At 44.2% G+C, this 26,374-nt stretch overlaps 2 protein-coding genes across 2 annotated transcripts; both read right to left on the bottom strand.

Annotated features, from left to right (window-relative positions):
- Positions 1-4,293: 4,293 nt before the first annotated feature.
- Positions 4,294-12,768, bottom strand: alkbh3 (alkB homolog 3, alpha-ketoglutarate dependent dioxygenase). Its single transcript, XM_084477497.1, has 10 exons — positions 12,667-12,768; positions 12,283-12,373; positions 12,060-12,163; positions 11,933-11,967; positions 11,784-11,831; positions 10,882-10,985; positions 10,152-10,240; positions 9,849-10,064; positions 9,518-9,616; positions 4,294-5,280 (listed from the first exon to the last, which is right to left on the bottom strand). Exons 2-10 carry the CDS (start codon positions 12,356-12,358, stop codon positions 5,155-5,157), a joined length of 897 nt encoding a protein of 298 aa, XP_084333623.1. The 5' UTR covers positions 12,359-12,373; positions 12,667-12,768; the 3' UTR covers positions 4,294-5,154.
- Positions 12,769-13,808: 1,040 nt separating this feature from the next.
- Positions 13,809-25,896, bottom strand: hsd17b12a (hydroxysteroid (17-beta) dehydrogenase 12a; the record flags this gene model as incomplete). The annotated part of the gene is made up of 11 exons (XM_084477498.1): positions 13,809-13,949; positions 14,364-14,513; positions 15,094-15,159; positions 15,907-15,988; positions 16,862-16,896; positions 17,277-17,321; positions 17,473-17,537; positions 18,707-18,814; positions 19,961-20,036; positions 20,488-20,534; positions 25,716-25,896. 11 exons carry the CDS (start codon positions 25,894-25,896, stop codon positions 13,809-13,811), a joined length of 996 nt encoding a protein of 331 aa, XP_084333624.1.
- Between the last annotated feature and the right edge of the window lie 478 nt (positions 25,897-26,374).

Raw genomic sequence — 26,374 nt, 5'->3', positions numbered from 1 at the left:
TCTATTGTTGTTGTTGTGTAGTGCTAAATGTAACCCGATTCCATGAAACAAAGTTTTACGTCTAGCTCCTTCCTTGACCTTTCTAATGCATGTCTACAGTCAAAACACCAAAAGAGATCTTCCACAAGATTGCAAAAATATAGACAGGCAAATGAGGTTGATAAAGATTAGATTAGTGTGTTTTCAGGACATATTCTGAAGAGACAAGCAATTGTTCTGGCCTTAATAAGTACATAAAACAATACACATACAATTCATTTTGCCATTTTGCTTCATTGCTAGCTTATTTAGATAAATTAAAATATAAATATTTAAATATTGTATTTATTTAAATATTTAAATATAGTAAATATATAAATATAGTAAATATATAACAACAAACCAAAACGGTTAAACATTTATAAACATCAAACCTACCCTTCCTCTTGATTGTGTTAAATGAATGTTGGTGAGAGGGACTATTCCTGGCTGATCAATGGTGTGAGTAGGCTGCTGCGGTTCGGCCTGAGGCTGGGTACAGATTTCAGGTCAGCCCATGGTCACTCAGTTCCCTCACTAAACGTTGTTCCCTTTTTCTCTTTCTAACCCTGAAAATGAGAGAACAACAAAAACCAACACATGCAAAAATGCAGACATCAACACCAAAAATGTATTCATCATCCACATAATATTACATTTCACGATTCTAATATAATATTAGGATATATGTAATTAATATAGCTTGATTTTCCATTTACCATGTTTCATCCTTAATGATATCTTTTCAGCTACTGCAGTTGTTTTATAATTTTCAGAAAGCCTAGATCTAAAATGTGGTAAAATCACAACAAAAGACTACCATCATTGATCACAAAATGTCCATCTTGCCGATTGTAATAACACTACATACAGATAGACATACAAACACAAACATTTAAACAAACATGGAGGACAGAGAGAGACAGAGAGAGAGAGAGAGAGAGAGAGAGAGAGAGAGAGAGAGAGAGAGACAGACAGACCAAGAATGACAGAGAATGGCAATAAGAGAGCAGAAGAGAGATGGAGAGCAAGAGAGAGAGAGGGAAAGAGGGAGAGTGACCTAGACAAATAAGGCAGAGGTTTGAGGGGAAAAGCCAATAGTCCAGGTCTATGAGATCAGACGGTGAGGAACACACCACAGGCTACTTCACCCTACGCTACCCACCACCCAACTACCGCCTCATCTCCATGGCATCTGCCCCAAATGTCAGGGCTGCTGGTGAACTCTTTTATGGGGAAGATGCAGTGTGTGTGTAATTCTAATAAGAGTGGGACCTTTAATGTTTTTCCTTTTCATGTTGACTTTTCTAAAAACACTTAACCAAAGCCACTTTAGATGTAGATACTTTCTACTTTTCTTTACTCCTTATGGATGTAAGCTGAGCAGACTGTTGAATGATGCAATGTTTAAAACCCTACACCTTGCAATAGCGTTTATTGTGGTTTTTGCATCAACAAATGAAATGTGGCACACACCCGCACAAGCACACAAATGAAACTTGTGTATTCGTGGTAACAGAACCGGTCCAAGTGAGCCTGAGAACCAGTGAATCACTGTGGGTTGAAGTCTATTTATAGACAGTGGATTGGCATTAAAACAACAGAGCTGTTTGCCAGTCACATAGCTATGTTTTGAAAAGGCTATATGTGACCATATCAAAACACAATCAAATATGTCAATATATTGTAAACAAGCTGAACTTTCTCATTCTCATTGAGATGTTAGGGACGTAGGGACGTAGGGGAAGGGAAGACCAAGGACTGGTGGATCTCCAAATGCACATCACAGGGTTACCCAACCTCATGTTAAAGTCGACCCGCTGGCCTAATTGATCAGGGTCAAGGGTCCAGACAAAAGCAATGGCCAACATCAAACTTAACCGCTCTGACCCTGACCACTCAGATCTTAAGCACCTGACCTCATCGCCCTCACATGAACACCACCATCAGGGAGAAGGAGAATGAGCTCAGAGGCGTTTCTAGGCAGAGGCAACCCAGGTGGTCACCGAGGGCCCCACCTGCGGTGGGGGGGGGGGGGGGGGTGGGCAATTTGATCCCTGCCCCCATGTATATATTTGTATTATTGTATTATTTGTGTTTTGTCTTCAAATGTTAGTCGTGGCCGATTCCCGACTTATAATTTTTTAACTGTGAGATGAGGAAGAGACAGCGAGGGAGGGGCCAGGTGTTGATGGGCAGTGCACCAGTCGGCATTTCACCGTCTGCATTTGTTGAAATGATCTGCCGGTCTGACCGGACCTGTAGCCTACTAAATTAAAAGATCAAAGCCATTGCATTTATTTTTTGACGTGTTTAAAGTACCTGGGGTGACTTTAGATAACGGGAGGTCAATGAGACAGCAACAAAAAAGACATAAGTATCAGACTAACTTACACGTCACACTCTTCCCACACTCTCCCACATATTTTTGATAAGCCTAACCCTAACCCTTTTTCAAAAGCAAGAACTCACAGAGATCAGAGAACTCTGAACCGAGGGCGAGGTGGGGGGATGTCATGCTAGAAGGTTAGGAGAGGAGGGGGGAGAGGGGAGAAGGAGGGGAGAGGAAGGAGACAAGGGGAGAAAAGAGGAGAGGATAGGTGAGGAGGGGAGAGGAGAGGAGATGAGAGGGGAGGAGGGGATAACATAGGAGACGAGAGAGGAGAGGACAGAAGGAGGGGAGGAAAGAGTATATGAGAGCCAAAAGACAGAGGGGAGTGGGAGGCCAGAGCGTATCGGTCAGACCGTTCCCAGGCCACCTTCCCACCACAAAAACCAGCAGGAGCCTCAAGATCGTCGCCATGGAAAATGAAGGGTAGACCACCAAGCACATCCAACACAGTAGATACATATATTTAAATGCTTTTATTTGGATCCACATTTACAAAGAGGGGAAAAAAGATCCAAACATTTTGGGAAGAAATACTGATAATGTGACAGGTTCATCAAGCTACAAGCCTTTGCAAGGCCTACATGATAAATTAAGTTATTAAACACTGAACATTTAAGGATAAACAAAACATCTTTGCCTCCAGATTCTCATGCTACCTATGGTGGCTGATACAGAGCAGAATTTTGCCAATCTTTTGGCTTCCTTCTTCAGTAATCCCCCCAACAGCAGTCCTCTAACCACATTTTTGTGAATATGGCCTAAGCTTCCAAAGGTTTGTGATATAAGTTGACATTGGTAACCTAGTTACCACACACACACACACACACACACACACACACACACACACACACACACAATCACACACACACACACACACACACACACACACACACACACACACAGGTACAATGTATACGTATATATAACGTATAAAACAGGGCAGTAAAGTATGTGTATACAACACAGCCTCACTCGCATGTGTACAATGTTGAACGATGCTTCCCACAGGAGTTGAGTACAGACCCAAGGAGAGGTTTGGGTACTTCAACTCTTCCACGGAGAGAGTAGATTAACACACCAAGCAAAATGATTATCTGGAATACAGTGAATTTTCAAGTTCGCTCATTTTGCTATTTTGTTTCTACACATTAAGATGGTTTAAGGATTTCTGTGTAAGCTATTTGCATAGAGCCGGGAGAAATAAAACAGACAGTACAAACTGTGCTGAGGAGAATCTGCTTTGAGATCAAAAGCACATGTCGTCCTAGTGACAGATCACGGGCCGAGGTAGAAACATATTATGCAATATGTTGTTTTCCTTACAGACAATAGGTGCCAATGGGGAGCTTCACGGTCTGACATTAACGTGAGTAAGAAAGCTTGTGGCTCAGTGTGACCTGCTCCTTCTCAACACTGGGACCCATAAAATACCCCCTGACCCATTACACAATGTGCTAGGACCCCTCCTGTGTCTCCTCGGGTACACCTGCACACACACACACACACACACACACACACACACACACACACACACACACACACACACACACACACACACACACACACACACACACACACACACACACACACACACACACACACACCTTCAGCCTTGTTAGAGTCTTACCAATAACAAATGGTTGCTTTAAAATGGCCTCATCTAATATGTCCCCTTAATACAATGTTTTGTGTGAAGACCATTTCAGAAATATATTACAGTATTCAGGACCAAACAGTCCATGAAGGATGTAATAGACACACAAAATATATTTTAAAATATATATAAAATATAAAATAATGAAGTAACATTATCATATTGGGTTAAAACCCAAGATGCATGGGATGCATCCTGGGATATTAGAAATAACCAGCAATAGATGTAATACCAATTCCCATTTATTGCACATGTATTTCCATTCAAGATCGGACATAAAATGGATTAGTAATAGAATTGTAGCCAATTTGCAGATATTTGAAACAACATTTCCTGTCCAATATCAAACCTGTAAATGCCTTAACAGAAAAACTTTCAGATTACTCACTACTAATAAAACATCTCGATATGATCCATCTCTACATCACCCATTTTCTGCACACCCACATCTTAGTTTGCACCAAAGGAACTCTTACTTCTCATCCACATAAACACATAGGGAGGCTTCTTAAAACCCTGAAGCACCCCATAAATGAAGTCTACACCTTAATGGGCTCCGACACCCACTTTACTTTTCTCGTTTACTCATAACAGCAAGCCCTGTTGCATCTGAAATCACTTATGGAAGAAAAACAAGCCTTGGGATTGTGTATATTGTAGTCGCTTAGCAGATTCCCTCAGCCTGAGGGAGGGACTCTGGTACCACGTGGAAGTCTGCGGTAAAATACACACTTATGTTGGGCCTGTTGGCCCTGTCCAACCAGTAACAGGTGAAGGAGCACTTAAATCAAACCGTGTGACGTGAACTGCCATACAAACCATAAACACCTTTCGACAGTTACATCCTCACCCCCCCTATTCCTTCACAGAGCCCCTTCCTCTGCTCTATAGTATTATTCACACATCAATCCACTCTGAGGGGTGTGAGGGGCTTCCTCTAGGAAGAGGAACATTCTTTCCCCCCACTGTTTCAACGTCGACCACTCCTCGCGTCTCATTAGTTCCTCGTCAAGGGTTACCATTGACGGACATCAGATGTGGCTGTATCTGAACCCGAGTCTGCTGCCGCTGCTCCTCCGTGGCTGGCCTTCTACGAGGGTCGGCCTGTGAAGCGGAGCTTGGAGCCTGGCCTGTGACCCTGGGGCTCAGGGTAGATGGTTCGAAAGGTGAGGTTGATGCGTGGACCCCGGTCGTGGTACTCTTTGGCCACCTGATGCTGTTGAACAGAGAGACAGGGGGGACGTTTTTTGTAGATTTAACCTCAAACTTTTGTTCACGTCCATATGGTGAAAGGAAAGTCTACTCTGAAACCAGACCGAGTACCCGTGAGACACAAGAACAACCCTCTGTGATGAATCCTTCAAAAGAGCTGTACGAATATATGTATTGATAGGGAGCTGTTGTTAGTTGGAGCAGTTGTATTGACAGAATGTGTCCCGTGTCACTGTGCAAAAGATAATCTGAGCATGTTGCCAGATCCCCTATCTTTACAACACACAGAGACAGAGGCATTTAGACAAACATTTGATGGTAGAAAGTTTAGAAACTCATGCCCTCAGTCAGACTCTGCATGCAGACTTTGGTTGGTGGACTCCCCTCCAACCTCTCCAAACATCCAGTGCTCTGAATGCTAACTTTGAGAAGGGCAACCAGCTGTAACACAGCTGGATTTCCATCAAAATCTGACTTTAAGGGCCCTAGTTAGACGCAGACGTCAAGGCGCAAAGTCAAAGTACTTTGTGGGCGGTTCTACGGCGCTGTTGCTATTATGACGGCGAAATAAATTAGCTTTGCGCCCGGCGCAAATCTAAAAAGGGTTGGGCTGAAACCTGTATGTGTGTTTTGGGCGTAACGTGCAATAAACCAATGAGAGTTCCACCTGCCATCCCCTTTAAGACCCAGCGCATTTGACTGTATTATGCATTACGTGTTTAGTTTGCATGTGTTTAAACAGATGGCGCACACACACGCACGCCAAGCATCACCCGCATTCATTCATTCTTTTAAACACTCACTCGCGGTAAAACGATGTTTTCTCACGATCAAATACTCATCAATCCTAAAAGTACGTGTACAAGGCTTGTACACGATGTCTGTGTCAAGAACATAGGCCTATGTGTTTACTGTACGGTGTTTGCAGATGCATTGATTTAAAAGTACAACTTACCGCTGTATCAGCTGTTCTTTCCTAAATCATTTAACCAACCATTTACCCTAAAACAAGATTTTGTTTTGGAAGCCTGGAATATACTTTGCTCAAATGTATTATTGTTATTATTATTATTTTAACGCATGCCATAGCCTACTATACTTCATTCATGTTCATTCATGCAGCCCTATTGAAAAAACTTTCCACAATCCACACGCTATTTCCATGCAGTTTCACACGTATGAATAATCTTTGACATCATAATATTTAAATCTGGTTAATAGTTTGCATGTTTGTGCTGTGTATAGCCTACGTGTGTGTAAGCGTAGGCTATGTTGTAGTTCCGACCTGCCATGGCATGTCAAAATAGCAACAATAACTGCGCTATCCGCTATAGACCAGGTATTTTTCGGACAGTTTGCGCCGGAACACGCCCCTGCTGTTCGCCGACACGCCTCTCCAGGCGAAAGTGTAGTGGCGCCTGGTTGCTGCGGGGGAAAATCTGCTTTGCGCCGGGTGCAAACTAGCAACGACACATGCGTCTATATACAGCTCTATATCAGCTGGTTTCTCTAGCACCACTGCACGTAGGTTACTTCTGTTCCCAGAAGGAATGCCTGTACCAAGAGACAATCCTAGCAGTAGGTCACAAAGTTCTTTAGTTCACTTCCTAGCAACAGAGCTGATGGAAAACATGCTGTGTTTTTTTTTTAAAATGTACTAAAAACATTTTACAACATTTATATAACAGAAAGTACAAACTACTTTTCTCACTAATGATAACAGAAACAAATGGTCTCAGGGGAGGAGTTCAAGTGCCAAGTGTAAACCCTCTCAAAATCCCCTGACAACACAACTACACATCTGCATTGAGGACAGACAGACACGGCTGAATATTTAACTAAACATTTCACTACATTCAAAACGTCTGGCCTTGACTTATGTCTGAGCCAGGCGTTGTATTGGGCTGAAAATAGGAGACTAACTGCCGGATAGTATTTATTTATTTTTTTCCTCAAGGGTGTTGGAGGATTTAGGAGGCCTCTCACCTAACTTTCCCTATAAAACACTGACCTTCCCTGCCTGTTTTCTTTCTCACCTCGGCATGTAACACAATCTTTCCATTGTGGAAGACTTTCTGCTTTCGTCGTGCTTGCTATAAAAATTTCATTTGCTTTGTGCAAATTTCCTTAAAAATAATATAGCAGTATGCATTCAAAACACATCAAATTTATTTAGAAATGTCCTCACCTTGAATATACACTTTCTAATGTGGGGGGGGGGGGGATTTGCTTTTTGAAGAGGGAGCCAACAACCATTATAATTAATAATCAATAGGAACACTACACTTATCCATGTCAATATGCAACAGTTGTTCATATCACATTGTTTGTGATATAAATTACTTAAAGATGCTTTTAAATGAGAATTGTATGATTGGTTGCTTTCTGCCCTGAGAGAATCCTGTTGTCTCCCATGACTGGCAAGATATTACTTATTACTGTAAGTATATAAATAAATTTAATGAGATGTACTTTTCAGTCATTTGTGAATAAAGAGGCTCACTGAGTTACATGAACCTGGTGACAGATTCATGTGATGGTTCAGTGCTATACACAGGGCACAGGTGAACTCCAGTGGGTGGGGGGTCAGATATAGCAGAGCAGGAGATAGGAGAGTCAGAGGGGGGCTAGAGAGTACTGTGCTGAAGTCATTTGACAGGCTACTGTGGGGCGTGGCTCTGTCTGAAGGAGAGAGGAGGGGGCGTGGCTCTGTCTGAAGGAGAGAGGAGGGGGCGTGGCTCTGACTGTAGGAGAAGGAGGGGGCATGGCTCTGTCTGTAGGAGAGAGGAGGGGCGTGGCTCTGTCTGTAGGAGAGAGGAGGGGGTGTGGCTCTGACTGTAGGAGAAGGAGGGGGCGTGGCTCTGTCTGTAGGAGAGAGAGAAGGGGGCGTGGCTCTGACTGTAGGAGAGAGGAGGGGGCGTGGCTCTGTCTGTAGGAGAGAGAGAAGGGGGCATGGCTCTGACTGTAGGAGAGAGGAGGGGGCGTGGCTCTGACTGTAGGAGAGAGGAGGGGGCGTGGCTCTGTCTGTAGGAGAGAGAATAGGGGGCGTGGCTCTGTCTGTAGGAGAGTGGGGAGGGGGTGTGTCTGTCTGTAGGATATAAAGGGGGCGTGTCTCTGTCTGGAGGAGAGAGAAGAGGGCGTGGCTCTCTCGCTGTCTGTGTGTGTGTGTGTGTGTGTGTGTGTGTGTGTGTGTGTGTGTGTGTGTGTGTATTTTGTAGTTGTAGAAGCACACAAAATGGACAATATGGCTGACTGCCATTTTAGTGAGGGGCAGATTGAAAATGCTGCAAATGTAAATCATGTTGTCCCCAACTGAACCCCCGTTCAAATGCACTCTCTGGCAAACTGAAATAACAATCTGTCAACTTTGTTGGTGTTTAAAATCTCTGTTGCATGCTTGGTACTAACATAGCAACTGGCAAAAACTGCTTCCAGGCAGAAGTTAAAACGATAGGCTGCTCAGTGCCAGTACTGTGTGTGTCTCTCCCCCTCTCCTATATTCATGTTACAAATAAACCAGGCAGTCACATTACCAGAAAGTAATGATGACGGGGACAGAGCTGAAGTGCATTATTTTCCAGGAACAAAACAGGCCAGAGTGAATTATTCCAGTTATACCAAAGTTACCAAAAATGATCAGATATTATTAACCTTAATATTATTTGTTTTTAATCAGCTGAAATTTAAATATAGCAGCATGCTGCTGCTATATTTAAATTTATGCTGCGTTTAAAACTGTTATGCTGCGTTTTCAAGCAAATATCTGATCGCTAGTTCCATTCCACCATTGCCTTAACAGGGGAGTGACCTCAAAATATATTTTTTAAACCTGGTAATGTCTTGAATAACCTCAACATAGTAATCTATGCCATTTTGTCAATGTAACTAAAATAGGACCGTCATTTAGAGAACACAGGTGTAAAAGCCTATGTTTGGCCGATATCCGTTACCAGTCTGTGAACGTTCTACTCTACTCTACTAGTCTGCGTCAAACGGAGGGTTAAGCTTCTTCTAAACGTATAGAATAACGCTGCGGTGTGTGGCGCATTTCATATATAACATCGCTCCATACCTAACACAACAATGGTACTAGCTTAAAAGATTTGCTATGGGTTGTAACCATCGAGATAACACATCCCCCCCCCCACCCATCAGAGTATTTTTCTTATGCATTGATGATGGATTAGGTTACCAATAACACAATGTAATGCACTATAAATGTAGAGATTGCCGGATTGTACCTGCCAATCATCCTGTGTGGCTCCGTCCATCACTAGCAATGATCCATGGCTCAGAGGCACCCGAACCCTCTCCACATAGGTATAGACGCCGTTCTCTTCCTGGAGCGTGCGCACACACGCACACACACACACACACACACACACACACACACAATAGAGAATATAGAATAAGCGACAGTCCTTCTATTCGTGTTTCCTAGTTGGCATAAAAGTATCACGTTGTCCCAGGCACACACACCTACAACACATACAAATGTTTGCATTACGCTAACAGTACAAAAGGAGATGAAGGAACACAGACGCAGCCGGCTCAGAGCGGGTTCCCTCTCACCGGCGGTGGCTGTTTGCGGAGGCTGAACACGCGGGTGTCTCCCAGGCTGAGGGAGGCGATGGTGGGCGTGGGCCCCAGGGAGGCCTCGTCGTCGCTGTGCCAGCCGATGCTGTCCTTGCCGTCGCGGTACAGGTTACACAGCAGGGAGTTGAAGCTGCTGCCGTGGCCGCAGGCCTCCTGCACTTTCTCCCGCAGGCTCAGCAGCAAAGGATTCCACTGAGTGAGCAGTGAGCAGTGAGTGAGAGGGAAGAAAAAACCCATCGATACAGCACATCATTCAAGAGATGTTTGTGTCCGTTCCACCTGTGTGTTGGTCGCCATTGTTGAGTTTGCGTAGGTGTAGGGCAGCTCTCCGAACCAACAGGTTAACCGGGGTTCCTCGTACCCATCACCTGGAACCACATACACTATATTAACGGTCTGGCACATGTAGACACACACACATGCATACACACACACACACACACACACACACACACAGTCTTAATTTGAATTGTCTGTGCTCTAATTCATCTGCAGCAGACTTGCAATCCTTAGCTTCATGATGAAAGCAGCCCTGAAGTCTGAGAATTGTGCTTACTTTGAAACACAGATTACGTTTGGCTGGTATTACACACTGGTCAAGATCCAATGTAGACAACCTGATTTCAACTCTCTCTCGCTCTCCTTCTTTGGTCTTGTCAGCCTTATATGTGTCTATCTTTCTCTCTGGGAAATGCTTGACCTCTTCCAAGAACCAGTGGCCGCTCTGCCAGTTCATAATGCTGTGATGTCTGGGACGGGGCCCTGAGGTGGTAGGCTAACAGCTTGTTTTGAGGATCTCAATAACCCATTAGGAAAGGCCTAACTTGCCATAAAGAACAGATAACATCAGGAATAAAGATTGTTATTTTGTTGGAAAATGTTAGTCATCATGTGGGGACAAGAATAGAGAAGATACAATTAATTATGGGTTTATGTTTATATATACTTTCATGGAATAAATGTTTTTTATTTATTTGGTTTATTAGTTTATGTAAATGTGGTTTCAAACCTTGTCTATAGTTAGTTTTCTGGGACCAGGGCAGCTCAGCTAACAGCTTACTGAAGATCCAGTCAGCCTCCTGCCGTTCCAGAAACCAAGGAACCAGACGCAGTCTTCCCACACACGCACACACACAAAGAGACGATGGAATCAGTCGTAAACGTTATGTCAAATATTATTTTACTGGCAGTGGCGAGTAAAGTGTTCTTGAAAAACAAGCTATTGACTGGTTACTGGATTCTAAACCTTATCAAGTCAAACTACTTGGTAGATGAGAAAGTAAACTGACAACTCAACTGACTGATGGTCGTGAGCATACTTCTACTGTTCAGCTTGAGAGAATAAATACAAACAAAGTGTTAGAGATGGTTTAAGAGATAAGGTTTAAAGTTGAGACAACAAACTATGACTGAGGTTACTATCCCTAGGGTAGAAGTACTGTAAAAGAATAAGCAACAGTGTTCACATGTTCATATCTGTTCATATCAGATGTCTGCTACAGACATAGTAAAACTGCTGAGTGTATTTTTGCAGTCCCTGTTGTATGTGATACTAAACACATACAACAGCTGTTGTATGTACTACAGGCTGTGGCAATGGACATAGCTTAATAAAGAAGTGATGACTGCCATCTAGTGGAATAACCTCTACTATTACAACAAAGATGACAAGAACAGGATGAAGCCAGACGCTTCTCTTCATCTGCTTCCTCTTCATTGCCACCATCATCATCATCACCATCATCATCATCATCATCACAGTCACCATCATCATATTAATCACAACCACCATGCTTTCAGTTAGGTAGAAGACAATTTGTAAATATCTTTGCTTTATTTGTTTTGTGTATGTCTTGCGATGACTTTGGCGCGTTCATGTTCTCTGCAGGTCTGTGGGAACACTGCCCTTACCTGGAGACACCTGAGGGTCCATTGCTAATGTCATGATCACCGGCATGTCTGTGTGCAGAAACAACACGTTGATCAACATTAAATTAATATGCCAATGGATATTAAAGTTCAGTCTGAGCATGTGTGAAGTAGTAACATCAGACTCTTACTCTATCAGCTTCTCAGCTGGAGCTTCTCTGACTGTCTATGATAAGCAAAGGGAAGGAAAACATTTCCTGTGAAATACAGACATAACACAAATGTTTTTTCATCTCCTTTTGAATGTGTATCATCTACCTCGGTAGGCTGTTGAAAGTCAAACGCTTTTTGCTCTGAACCAATCCCCCAAGATGCAGTGGAGTTCACATTTCTGGTTATCAGTTTGTTGGGTACAGCTCCGGCTGTGAAAGACATTTAATAGGTCCGGGATTGTATCACTGGATCAATTTCAAGTTAACCAGGTAGGTAAATTGGTAGGTAGTCAACAGCCCCAACACCACAGTGCAGTCTATGAACCTACCTGCAACTCTGGGTTGTTTGGGTACCTGTTTGGCCCAGGACCCCTGGACTCTGGCACGCTGGCGCTTATCAGACATCACATCTATAGAGGTCTGACGTTGGCAGAAAAACGTGACACTAGTGTAACTAGCATAGCTTGCTTTTAATTATGTCATGTTGATCAATCTAACATAATAAAGGCAACCACACATGCTATGCTAAAAAAGAATTGGAATTTATAATTAGAAAAATCGCAAAGAAACAACTTTCATAATAAGCATAGCTGGGTAACATGTCACATCTCTAGCGCTTGTTTAATCAATAAAAAAATGTTGGCGAACGTCACTGCTTGGTTATGCACTGACTAGACTATAATTTGAAAGGTTTTAAATTACGGTTTACCAACCTTCCGGCTTAATAAGATAAACGTCGGTTTCTTGAGATTGTATTGACTTGGTGGGACACGGTTCTGCAGCTTCGGTTGACTTCAGGTTTGCGTTGACAGTGATGCACGTGTTACAAGAAAATAAATCCGACCCGGAACTACGATTTTGGAGCATGGTTCCGGTTCATAGAAAACATTTTTCATGATTTCCATAACACTAGTGTCAATGACTGGCCCTCAATGATATTCCAATAATAAATTGATATGCCAAACGTGTTAAAAGTACAAAAGTTTATTCAGTTTAAAGTCAAAAGTATTAACATTAACAATTAAAGATGCATATTACCAATTTGTGAACACATTCAGAAAATCCTCAGACTACACAATAACTCTTCATAAGGCCTCTTTGAAAATATTCAAGTAAGGCTTTTTCTGGTGTGCAAAGGCCATGCTTCAAAATACCTTTTGCATAGATATACAATTCCTAAGAAAGTAAGCAAGTTGAGCAGTACCAGAGTAGGACATAAAACAATGGCTAACTGAGGAACTTAAGGGTGTACTGGAGTCTCCTCCTCCCTTTTGCAAACAAATCTGACAATCACCACTGTAAATGCACGCAGTAAGGCATTAGTTAATTCAGACAAAAGAAAAGGATGCAATAATCAGGGAATTCAATCAGCACAACCAAAACCCACCACTTTCCGTTTTTGTAAATAAAATGACAACATACGAAAGGAAACAAAGCTCCCATTATCAAAATAACCCTTTGATCTATATGGGTTGTCCTTTCAGAAGCAGCATATTGTTGTGCGTCATATTCCAGAAGCGAATAGAAAAATAAATACATTTACATTTCTTAAACAAAATATAAAATCCACCACCACATTTCCGCTGCTTACAACAGCAGGTTAAATACTAGTCACCTTTTCTTTGTGTTCGGACTGTTGACCGTCCATGTCATACATCCATCGTCATACAATGTACCACAAACTCCTGTACCAACAAACTAGTATTTAGGAACAGAGGCCAACAATTTGTTTTGATTTCACGAGTAGAAGTTAGTGTGGATCAATCGCAGACACACCCCGAGGAAAAAATACTTTCTGATCCAATCATTCTTTGACGGGATGGGATCAGAGCAGGACGAGGCAGGGGACTTCCTGCTAGTCGCTCTTCAGGCTCGCTCCGTTCCTCTGCTCCCTCATCCGCCTCCGGTTCAGGTATCCGGTGCGCTGCACCCTGTTCATCGCGGCTCCCATGAAGATCACAATGTTGATGGGCACCACCTTGGTTGTGATCCACCCCTGCGGAGAACAATACAAACAAACATTTTAACCAGATATTATTTTACAACTATTTGGGTCCCACTTAAAATGTGTGACTCTTTCAAATTTCAATTCAACTTGGTAATTTGCTCAGAGTGCAATACAAATGTGAGTAAATGGAGTGAGAGTATCAAGTTTAAGAAACACTATGCCAACCCTCTTGTTACAATACAACTGGCATGGAGCGATGGCACTACGCAAAAGGGACTCAATGAGCATTTTAATTTGTTTTTAACTGAAAATTCACAAATTAAAATGACAAGCAAGCCCCCCCTCTCTCCCTACCTTCTGACCCATCACATTGCACCCATATGACCCATCACATTGCACCCATATGTACTATACAAGCTATGTGAGGCTGCACGTCACCCGAAGTGCGAGCAGAGCCCTTACCATGATGGCGTGGGGGAAGTATCCGTTGGTCTGGCTCTGCAGGCCCACGGTGCTGAGCTCCGCGGCCACATAGCGCTCGGGCGTAGGCTTGTCCAGGGTAGGCTTCTTGATGCGAGTCATCTTGGTGACCACAAAGAAGGGCAGCACACTCTGCAGGGAGTTGCGGGAGAACGACGCGATGGAAGGACAGACATTAATAAGGATAAACAATATTTGTGTAGCACCGTTAAAAACAATGTCAAAATCATGTCACACAGCTCAACAACTTTTCTATTTAGGCACAAAACCAGGTGATGAAGGCAATATAGTCTGGTAGTGGGTAGTGGCCAAGTGTCTTGGTTTCGAACTCCCTACCTGCCTTGAACAGGTGGGACCCATTGGTGCCCCGACTATAAGCTGTAGAATAGACTGCTAAATTTCCAACAAGCCATTAAGTATTATCCATTAACACTTATTTCACGTGTAGCCACGAAGCTGGGGCCTGGATTTAGTGATTGAGTAGCCTGCCACCTCTCTTTGCCAATGTAGGTCACTCAAGTCTCCTCGAGCAGAGGCATGGATTATAAACACACATCTGCTCCAAGCTTTAAATGACTCCCTCACGATGAAACAATTTAGATTTATGAAAATCTAAATATGAATTGGTTGCAGTTTTACTCACCAAACATGAACTGGACCAAGCAGAGTTCAACAATGTCAACAAGTCTCAATCAATCAATAAAACACACACCTGGATGATGATGCCCTGGCGTCTGTACTCTTCCTGGAGCCCCCGAGAAAAGAAGTCCACAAAGGCCTGGAGAAAAAGAGAAAGACGTGGTGAGAAACAGCAGACAAGACAGACACACATCCCATGACAGTCGCACATCCCATGACAGACGCACATCCCATGCCATGACAGAAACACATCCCATGCCATGACAGACACACATCCCATGCCATGAGACACACATCCCATGCCACGACAGACACGCATCCCATTTTAATACCATTGAACTATGGTATTTCTTAAGAGGGCACTGTATCATCAAACACAATAAATACAAAATACAATCACATATAACAATCCAAAGCTTAAAGGTTGGACCCAATACTCTAGACTGGTGGTACGCGTCCCAACAGGGTAATGTAGGTTGTACATGGGATTTTTTTCTTGAAAAAAGTATAGTATTGTGGCTTGTTATTTTTTGTTTAAATTAGTGTTTGCCAATGAACACACAGGGAGCATAAGCAGCGTTAATTACTTTATCTTCCCACTGTTTCCCATTGGCCATGGCCTTCTTGTCATGATAATCTTATATAAAGGAGGCTCTAGCACTCTTTGCACGGCGACTGCATGAGTCTTCATCTATTCTTTACCGTTTGCATACGATGTGGTCCACGAAAGGTCTTTCATGACAATTTGGTGGCCCTTTTATTTGTGTGATGATAAAATAGCAGTGGTGCCAGTGACATGGGGACTTGGGGGACTTGGGAGAGAACCTAGGTAGCTGCACTGTTGGGCTGGGTAAAGTGGGCAGGGAGCACAGAGATCCACACATACCTTGGAGGCAGAATACACTGTAAGCAGAGGCACTGGGTACATGCCACTGGCCGAGGAGATGTTCAGAACGACACCTTTGGACCTGAGGAGATGAATACAAAACATTTGGAAGGATGTGGTATATACAGTGGTATTTAGGGCTGAACAAATCATACTTAATGCTACATACAATATTTACTACCTATTCTGTCTATGAAATGTGTTCATTTTGTTACATTGAAGCCCAAAAGTAAGTAAATGGTTCACAATGTTGGTGTAGGGAAGCATTGCAACTAGGGTTACATCAGCGTTGCGAGTCCCATCTCCCTGAATCCTCAACGATGATAGGTCTACTCAATCAATACATAGCTGTAATATCTCCAGCCATACCTCCACCTTAATATACAATATCAGACTCAATACACAAGTCTGTTATTTAATAAAGTGCTTTGAAAAACAAAGTCTCAACACCTCAGCGCTAGTACATCATACACAACAATGCATGTGCACACAAACACAAAAGACAGAGTGGTGCTGGCGCTGGCACTGGCCGTGTGCGTTGCCATGGCAGCCTGTTGCTGCAGTGATGTAGCGGAGCGACGCTCCAGGCTCACACGGCATCCAATGTGCCTGCAACGCTATTGGCCAGGAGGGTGGGTCACATTGAGGCAGCACAGCCAATCGGGTGGGAAGAGCACTTTGTGTGAATTGAAAGCTTGTCAGCATTGTGAACAAAGGAGGAGGAGAGGGGAAGATGGGTGTAGTGAGGGAAAAGCCTGGTGGTGTCTTTATTTTTTTGTTATTTGAAGTCACCAATGAAAAGAGCTGCCATCCAGGAAGGCTCTTGGAAACAAAAAATGGACCACAGTTTACTTTTTGGGCATGTTTGGTCATGCCTCGATCTCTCATTAAATACACGCATTGATACTCCACTGCAGTCACGTCACAGAACACCGAAACCTATTGAGCAACTCACCTTTCAGCCATTCTGGGGAGCACAAGGCGCGTCATCTGTTAACAAAGGAAAGATTAACTTTGGTATGGAAGTACACAGGCAATCAACATTAAATGAGTTAAATTAATGATTAAGAGTGGAAGACAGAGAGAGACAGACACAAACACAGAGATAGAGAAAGAGAGAGATAGAAAGAGGGAAATGTGGGCAGAGAGTGCAGACAGCGTAGGTGTGGTCTCTCTATGCTTCGGGACCAACTGCCATTTCTATCGCGAAGCACGTTAAAGAAGAAAGACTTAATCCTCACAGAACACTGGTTTGAAAACGGCACATGCTTCACATTGTGAAAAGACAGAGGAAAGGAGAGAAACAGACTGCAATAATTATAGTGGGATGTGTGTTGAGAAAAACAACTGATGGACAAATGGGATCTCACCTGGCACACTGAGGTTATATTGACGTTGATCATGTACGTGATAAACTGAAAAATAAATAAATAGTGACAGTCAGAATGAAGACTTCCATCTCAAAGATTGGGTATTAGTCATGCCCACTAGTTGCATGTAAGAGTACAGGTATGGAGATCAAATAGCTATTTTCTGAGAACAATCAGGGACGAATTGAGTACTCACATTGTCCAGATCAGGTATGTGAAGATAATACTCAGGGTACGAATAGGAAACTCCAACATTGTTGACTGTGAACAACAACAACAAAACATTCAACACTATTGCAAACTATTTTAAATGTTTTACTTGGCAACAGATTAGATGCAATTGTACCACCAGGTGGCAGAAAGAAACAAAAAGAAAAACAAACTTCATAACCACACCTTGCAACCTGGATAGTACATCTTCAAATCAAATAAAAAAGGACAAAGAGTTCCTGTAAGGTTCCACTTAAGGAACGAATATTGGTCCTGCCTAAACCCATAATAACCTACATGATCAAACATGACACCAACAGGATTAAACAATACACATTCTGTGTGACTCTTGTGTTAGCTAGAGTTTCAAACCCATCAAACACTTTAGTTTTATACATTTTTTTAAGCTGTATTTTTCTTTGAGCTCTCATGACGACCATAGCTTATAGACGTAAGCTGCGATAATAAAATGTGGAACGACTTTTTGATCTTCAAAAAAAAGTCACCAAGTCAAATCACATGCCCTGTAAGAATTTGGCCAAAACAACTGAAGGTTGGAACATTTAGTTCCACGCCTCATCACACTCGTTCGAAAGTCAATTGACAAGGCTTTTTAACAAACTTATTTTTTTTATGTTTTGAGGTTGACAACAAAAATTTACTTTGACGTTTTCCGCTCAAATCACATTAAAAAACGACACTGGTGTAGTCCATGAGCCCCCTGTGCCATGGTAACTGCATGTTTCAGTGTGACGCAGTGCAAAACCATATTCATGCATTCCTATGTTTCCACAGCCTCGGCCTGCCAGTTAGAGACATAAGATGTAAACCGTCTCGGCCATATTGTACCTGTAGCAGGATTTCAACACTGGCACTAGCGAGCCTATTGAAGCTCTTCAAAGGTAAATGTAAATTAGTTTTCCTTTCACATGCTACATTATCGCTGCTCCTTCAACATCTCATTGAGGGGTTAATGGTCAAATTGGGCCTAGCTTTGATGAACCTCAAAAACAACGACAAAGATAACATTTAGATAAACCAATAGAGCTGGTAGAGTCTTTGTAGTTTTGTATTTGGAGCAGACAGAGAGCCTCATAGCATATCATGCTAGTGGAATGTCCAAGACAAACCTAAACTGCAGCAGTTTCACAGAAAGGGCTTTGTGTGTGCTTCATGTGTGCACGTTGTTGGATATGAAAGCGAGAGACAGCAGCCCTTACCAAGTACACCGATCTCAAGTCCAGCCAGCCCTGCTTCGATCTTCTGATAGATGTCTGACCGGCCAAAATCCACTGCAATGGTCCTGGTCTCCACTTTAAATTGATGCTCTGAGAAAGTGCAACATTTTATTATAAATCATGTACCATAGTGAAACTTTCCAAGAAACACATTTTTCTCCCATGATAACTTTTTTATTCCGAATTGGATACTTTTGCCGTCTTCATGGGTTCATAACAGAAATACTTTCATAACATTGATCATGGTTGAACCCGGCAACACGGTGTGTTTCAACACTGCAATACCATATTCCACCAGGAGGAGGCACTTCATACTAAAAGATGAAGGAATCCCCTGGCTGGTCTGAAGAACAGTCAAAAGGCTCCTTGGTCATATAGGTGAAAAATAGGGAGAAAATGCCTCAAATGCAAAGTCAAGAATATTTACTTGTATGTGCAAATGTAAATGGACAGGAGTACAGCTTTTTTAAAAAGGGATAATTTAGGAAACGCAACAGACAAAAAATGGATACGCTCTGGAAACCTGCATCCCTCCCTCCTTGGGCTATTTTTAGCCATTTAAAAACATCAAGGTATCCGTCTAAAGTAGTGCATGGTGAGCAGCTGGCACCAGGGAGGGCTCACCTAGGGCTCGTGCCTCTCTGGTTCTGCGGGGCTAATTGTGAGGAGACAGCGTTTGGCGTGCTACACCCTGCTCGTGACTACCTGCCCCCCTCCCCCCCGCCCCCCCCCCCCCCTCCTCTGGTGGATTTGAAGCACGACAGGGGGAAAATTACTCGGTGGGAGAGATCCAGTGGGGGGAAAAATGAATACAAAAAGAAAAAAAAATGAAAGTCGTGAGGGGCATTATTTGAGATGGTGGGGGGGGGAAGCAACCTCCATTATTAAGAGGCATAGCCCTTTTCTTATCCATGCTTTCTTACTGATTTGGTGTAACTTGATAGACCCACACCAGTTTCTCTTGTCCACCTCACGTTAACATAGAACCACATCTTCCATTCCTTGAGATTCCAAATATTTGTCCAAATCCTGACTGGATGGGAGGAAAACAAAGGAGAATTCCCTTCTAGGCTAAGGGGGAAAGGACTGTGCATTTGTGTGTGTAAGTGGGGGTGATCACACACACACACACACACACACACACACACACACACACACACACACACACACACACACACACACACACACACACACACACACACACACACACACACACACACACACACACACACTTACCGAGGGACTGCGCCACGTCATCCAGCTTGTCCTGTGAGCGACTGATGAGCATCATGGAGAACCCTCGCCGGGCCAGCTGCAACAGAGAAACACCACCACTCTCATCTCACCGCATCGCAGGGACAGAGCACCTTCAACACTAGCCAGGCCCTGTGGCACAAACTCATGAGCAGGTCACACGCATTAGGGAGCTTATTGTGAACCTGATCTGACCATTAACCGGGTGCTGAGGCCATGTGGCTCAAACTTTAACTTTATTAGAGGATCTTCAATATGTCTGGTACTCAACTCTACCAATATTTGTCATTACTGGATAAACCGGGCCTGCCGTGCGATTAAAATGGCCGGCAAACCACAGGGAACTCTTGAGTTTTTGTTATTATCGAAAGACCTGACACTGAAACAAGTTCCGCCATTATGACCTGAACGCACATGCTGGCGTGCATTAGCACGAGCATGTGCGCACATGAGTCACGGCGTTCCCCGTGAAGGACACGGAAGTGAGGGCTGCGCCTCAGACAACTCACCTCTTCAGCGTAGGACTTTCCAATGCCATCGGTAGCACCCGTCACCACTGGAAACAAAGACAAGGGCAACAGGTCAGCACATGGTTCCATCTCCCTATATGATAACCCCATATGATATAACATCCACCCCAACACTGGCTCCACCCACCTCTACTGTAGCAGTACCTTGGCCACACCCAACCAGGTCGGACCAGAGCTAACAGCATTTACCATTACAGAGATTATAAAGACCCGGTAGGATGACAGGGGCAACGTTGCAGTGAGTTTTGGGAATGGCGGGTAAATAAACTTAAATGTAAGTGTTAGTCCATAAATGTAAGGGAGGATGAAAACACACCCATCAAGTAGTTGTGGTGAACGCTTAAGCCAAGGTTTTGTGAACAGACACTCCTGGCAAAACCAGGTGACTGCAGGTCACAGTCAGATGATATGATTCAAATATATGCCGTGTCCAACGTTACATGTTGGCTTTTGAACTCATGCCGAGTATGCCTCTACACGTCTTACAAAGCAACGACAGGAGGCATTAACGGGAAAAAATTTAGGTGGTGGCTGTGTAAGTCGATAGAACATGAACATGTTCTATCAAACCTATATGTTCGACCTATATGTTCTATTGAACATATAGGTCTCAGCCAAAGTGGGGTGTGTTTTTTTTTTTTAAGCGCTCCCTCTACCTTGTGTAGAGGAGAAAATCTATATTTAAACATTTATTGTCGCACCCCTCCCCCCTCACCCCCACCCCACCTCCTCCGCCTGAAAATGATGGAGGGAGAGAGCACGAAAGAGAGAGATGGGGAGAGAGAGAGAGCAAGAGATACAGAGAGCGAGAGAGAAATAAATGAACAAACTGATGGGAGGGTGGGCAGAGAGGAAAGGAGAGGAGGAGAGTCAAGAGAACACAGGAAACAAAGAAGTTTGTGTGTGTCGGGCGGTGGTGGTGTGCAAGTGAGGGGAAATTTTTGGAGGTTCACGCCCATACCACAATCAGTCGTGCATCGTGAATACATATTCCTATCGAGGCACGCCGAATAGAGACGGACACACACACACACACACACAGGATGCTGGAGAGGTGGTGGGTGATGACGAACATGGAACAGAAGAGGAAGGGGAAGGGGCGGGGGGTGAGCTGGGATCCTAGGGGCAGCTAAAAATAGAACGGGAATGAAGAGAGGGAACGACAGAGCGGAGGGGGAAAGGAACGGGGTGGGGGGACAGAAAAGCAAGGGAGTGAATGAGAGTGCTGCGCAAAGTCAAATGAAAGAGAATGGGAGAGAAAAAGGGAGGAAGAGAAAGAGACCCTTGTTATTTTTAAACCTGCTTCTCCCACGTATTAAGAATGAAAACCCCTCGGCAGGAAAGCCTCAATGGGCGTGCAGCCGCTACCAAACCAGACTACAGCCCTGCGCAGGGAGATACCGCCGCCACCGACATGGGGAATACATTCACCGCAATGTTGAATGATGGAACAAAGGCTGGATTTCAGTTTTACATTCAAATAAGTCTCCATTATTAAAACTGCGCCTTACGAACGCAACAGTGAACGAAAAAAAGAAAAAGAATGATAGTTGTGCACATGCTTGACACATGGTCCTTGCGGAGTTTTCTTGGAACACCTGTCACGATGTCTAACACATTTTGTCCCCAATGTCCCAAAAACACATTCCCTGTGTTCTTCAGCGCTAATGATCCATGATGCAAACCTCTGCACTGACCACATTCCAGCCAGCCGTTTCAGAACACACACACACACACACACACACACACACACACACACACACACACACACACACACACACACACACACACACACACACACACACACACACACACACACACACACACACACACACACACACAGTCTTTGTGTGTGGGTTGGGTGCCTTCCTTGCATAAATATTACAGAAATAAAAAAAGGAGGCAAAGGGCTATATCGCTGGTCGACATGCAATGATTTAGAACCCTAATGACCTAATGTTCCCTTGAATGTGAAGTACAGATGTAATTTAGTATTTTCTATTGCAATGTGTTCTTATGGGTGTCACATCATTCTACAACAACTAAGATTTGATGTATGAGGTCCAACTGAAGTGGATTTCTAAACTGCCACGGTGGTCATTTGATCAAAAGTAGCATGCAAGCTCCTTCGACGAGACCACCGCGACAATGCTTTTTTTTGGAACAGCACCATGCATCTCTGGTACACCGATGCTGCCTCTGAGGCGCTCTGACTAGGGCTCAAGTGTGCTGTGCCTTTGGTGTGCGTCACATCCAGAACTCTTGGCACAGCTCTTCTCTCCTCTGACCCTCCCTCCTCCTCCTTCCCGCCACCACCGCCGCCGCCACAGCAACGGAGCAGCCCCTGCCTGCTCACTATTCCGCGGGTCTAAAAAAAGCAGGACGGGTAAAAATAGCAGTTTGCCTGCACTGCCTCATCCGCACGCTGCCTGCCTGCTGCAGCAGCGGCAGCAGCAGCAGCAGCAATAGCAGCAGCAGCACCTGACGACCAACACCAGCCCTCCATCACCACCGCTGCACCCTGCCCCTCCAGAATCTCCAAGTGGCTTGGCTCTGAACCTGCGGTCCTGCAGGAGAGATGCTGTGGGTCTCCGATAAACAGTAAGGGGCAAGGGGTGTGTGTGAAGCCATGCTACTATACTGGTCATGATGATGTGAACCCAAATAACTTCGTTCAAAAATGTCCAGTTAATATTTGAGGAGAACATAAGGATGACCTTCATTAAAAGGCAGCAAATTTGAATTTGTGCCATGCCAAAAACAGTGGAAAAACCCAAAAGGGTCGAAGGCTTGACAACCGCCCTCCCCTCAGACGGTCCAGGAGAAGATCCTTGTATGCCCCGCTCCCGTTGCACCGTTATGTAATCTGTCGCACTCCTCGCTCACCCAGCAACCAACGGCCCCTCCTCCCACCCCCCCAACACACACACACACACACACACACACGACAAGTTTTTAGATACATTGATGGTTGTACACTGAATAATGGTGGATGCGATTGTCCTAACATGGTCATATTTGAAGAACTTTAGTCAAAAGTGGTTTGATTACCGTTTTTCCAGGACACCACGGTTTTCTTAATAATTTGAATTGGGAGAGGGAGAAAGGCTGAAGACTGTTACTAGGCAGAAAGGTGAACGAGGAGGAGAGGAACAGAGGTGTGTGTTAGAGATAGCTGGTGGCAGAACCAGGAGACACAGGGAGATGGATGGGGAGGATTCTAGGAATAAGAAGGCTGGGTCTGTTTCCCAAGTGTTGTTCACTGTTGAATTAAAAAGATTATAAAAAAAGAACAACATATAAAGTTTCAAATTGTTTCAAATTTATTAATTGAGGATCAAAGAGTTCTGAGGGGAGGGATTTCCTTCGGACCCAAATCCTGAAAATATTCAGATGAAAAGCTGAACATTAGCAATGCACTCAGTAGCACTATACTGGGAGACAACTGCGGTACCTGGGTTTCTCCACCAGAGGGCTCATTCAACAAGAGGTAATGTCCCTCGACTGCAAAGGAATCCCTCAGAAATCCCCGAAACTGCTCTGAATCAACTGTGGCTATCCTGCACTACCAATGACACCACAATTTCCAAATCAAGCTGCATGTTTAGAACGGTGGGGGTTTTGTTAGGTCATCAGACTTAACTGGCCTAACAAACCTAATAATAAAACATTCTGACAAGTAGGAAAACTAACATTTACCGGTCGAGGAGAACTTTAAGACTGAAAACATTTGCTGACAGTAAAACAGATATGTTATGGGTATGAGTTAAGGCATCTGTCAGTCTGTGCGCGCTCATGTGTGCGCGAGTGAGTGTGACGGAGTGAGCAGAATCACGCCATGCGCAAAGTGATCAGACCTGCATAACTTGCCCCCCTCCCTCCGCCAGTTAGCATGTTCTAATCTTTCAACGGTAGGTGTCATTGTAAAACCATGACCGCGCAAGAGAGGGACGGGTTCGACTGGTTTCAGGGAGTGGCCTCACACCGTTAAGACATGAACTGCTGTGGAAGTTCAACTTTAGCCTAAACTCCAAATAACCCCCGTTTATCGCATGTGGCCAATATTCAATTACCTTATTTATTTAGCAGACGCTTTTGTCCAAAGCGACTTACAGTAGGGGAGGTATAGTGCACGCCCCCTTCCCCAAATACAATGCCAGCTACGACCACCTTTAAGACGACGGAGGGGGCGGGGCGGGTTGCTATGGTTCATCAATGGGCGATGAAGCGATGCGTTACCATGACTCACCTGCGTGGGCCAGAGTCACTAGAACCACAAGCTGTACTACGCATTCCGATGGGTACTTTTGCGTCATAGACGTACTTTTGCAACACACACACACACACACACACACACACACACACACACACACACACACACACACACACACACACACACACACACACACACACACACACACACACACACACACACACACACACACACACACACAACTTGTTAAATACATTGATAGCTTCCAACGCTTGTCCCTGGATAAACGTAAAGAAATTAAGTAACGGATGACGTGCGCCATAACACGACTAGATGGTTGCATTTAAAGTTGAATTGTGAGGAAAGAAACTCACTGTCCCATTTATAAGGCTTTTCCTAAATTGCGTAACATATGCAATGGACACCAATTTCATATGTTTCCAGCCAATGGGATGGAACGAATAAAACCAAGGTTTCATCCACATTAACGTCCAACGATAACATCGTAGACGTATAGGGTATTGGGGTCTGTGGATGGATGGTATATTGGTCTTTGTCCCACATCGGACTCATTTGGTTCAGTTGAGTGCTACTGGAGGAAACCTCAGCCCCAATAGGACTTCTGGAATTACGCATAGCCTGCGCAATTTGGGTTATGTTTCATCACCAATATGGGGCAAGGCAATGTCGTGCTATAACGTGGGTGAAGATGCACCCATCATGGCATGAAGAGGCGACGGCTAATTGGGCTACGAAGAGCCATTATCCCCTTTAGTTAGCCTACCTGCGCCTGTTACGCAACACTCCTTGAAACGAGACACAAAAGTGGCTCACAACGCGGTTTCCTCGCACATTGCCATTAAGTTGAAAGGGGGAAAACACAGCAATCACGTTCACCACGTCGAATGAAGATCTCTCTTTCTTTCTTTCTTTTATAAAAGTAAGCCTCCTAAGCAGGATTTGCATTTCATGATAAAGGATGTTGTGAACTCACCTGCCCATTTGCCAAGCTTAGGAGAAAGCAGCCCTCCATTTCCCAAAACCCAAATCCGGATCCCAGAGAGGAGTCTGTAGAGCAGCCACAGAGCCAAGGAGGCCACGGTGAACGCGCCGACCCACATCAGCGGCGTCTCGGCCCGTCGCAGCACGTCCTCCACGTTATTAGGCGACTGCATGCTAGCGTGTTTAGTAGTAACCTGTGCTAGACACCTTGGCTCCAAGATAAATATTCTCTCGAATTGCCAAGCTGTACGGCGTTACGAGTGGTCCCTTTTATATGGATCTTCTTCTTCTTCTTCTTCTTCTTCTTCTCGTAGCATCACACACATACATAAACACCCCCAACTCCCTCAACACTTGTCTAGCCTGATTTTTAAAACGCGCCGCCCACCACCTGCTCTATAGACTCCCGGCGAACCCTCCTTCGTACCACATTGGCTACGGAACCTGTCCAACAACACACGTGTCCAGTCGTTGGGTGCATTTGCATGTCAATCAAAGAAGACACCGATTCCCATTCATGAAATAGGGCGGGTCAAAGGAGACGAGGATGAGCTTCGATTGGGTAAACATTAGGGCTGCTCGCTACCAGGAGTGTGTCATTGGTGTTGGCTGGAACAGGTATTTCAGCTTGAGTGATAGTATTACGACCCC

The sequence above is a fragment of the Micromesistius poutassou genome, assembly GCF_964030765.1.
Source record: "Micromesistius poutassou genome assembly, chromosome: 13".
Lineage (NCBI taxonomy): Eukaryota > Metazoa > Chordata > Actinopteri > Gadiformes > Gadidae > Micromesistius > Micromesistius poutassou.
The sequence above is the reverse complement of the archived record's forward strand: the minus strand, read 5'-3'. Positions and strand labels throughout refer to the sequence as shown.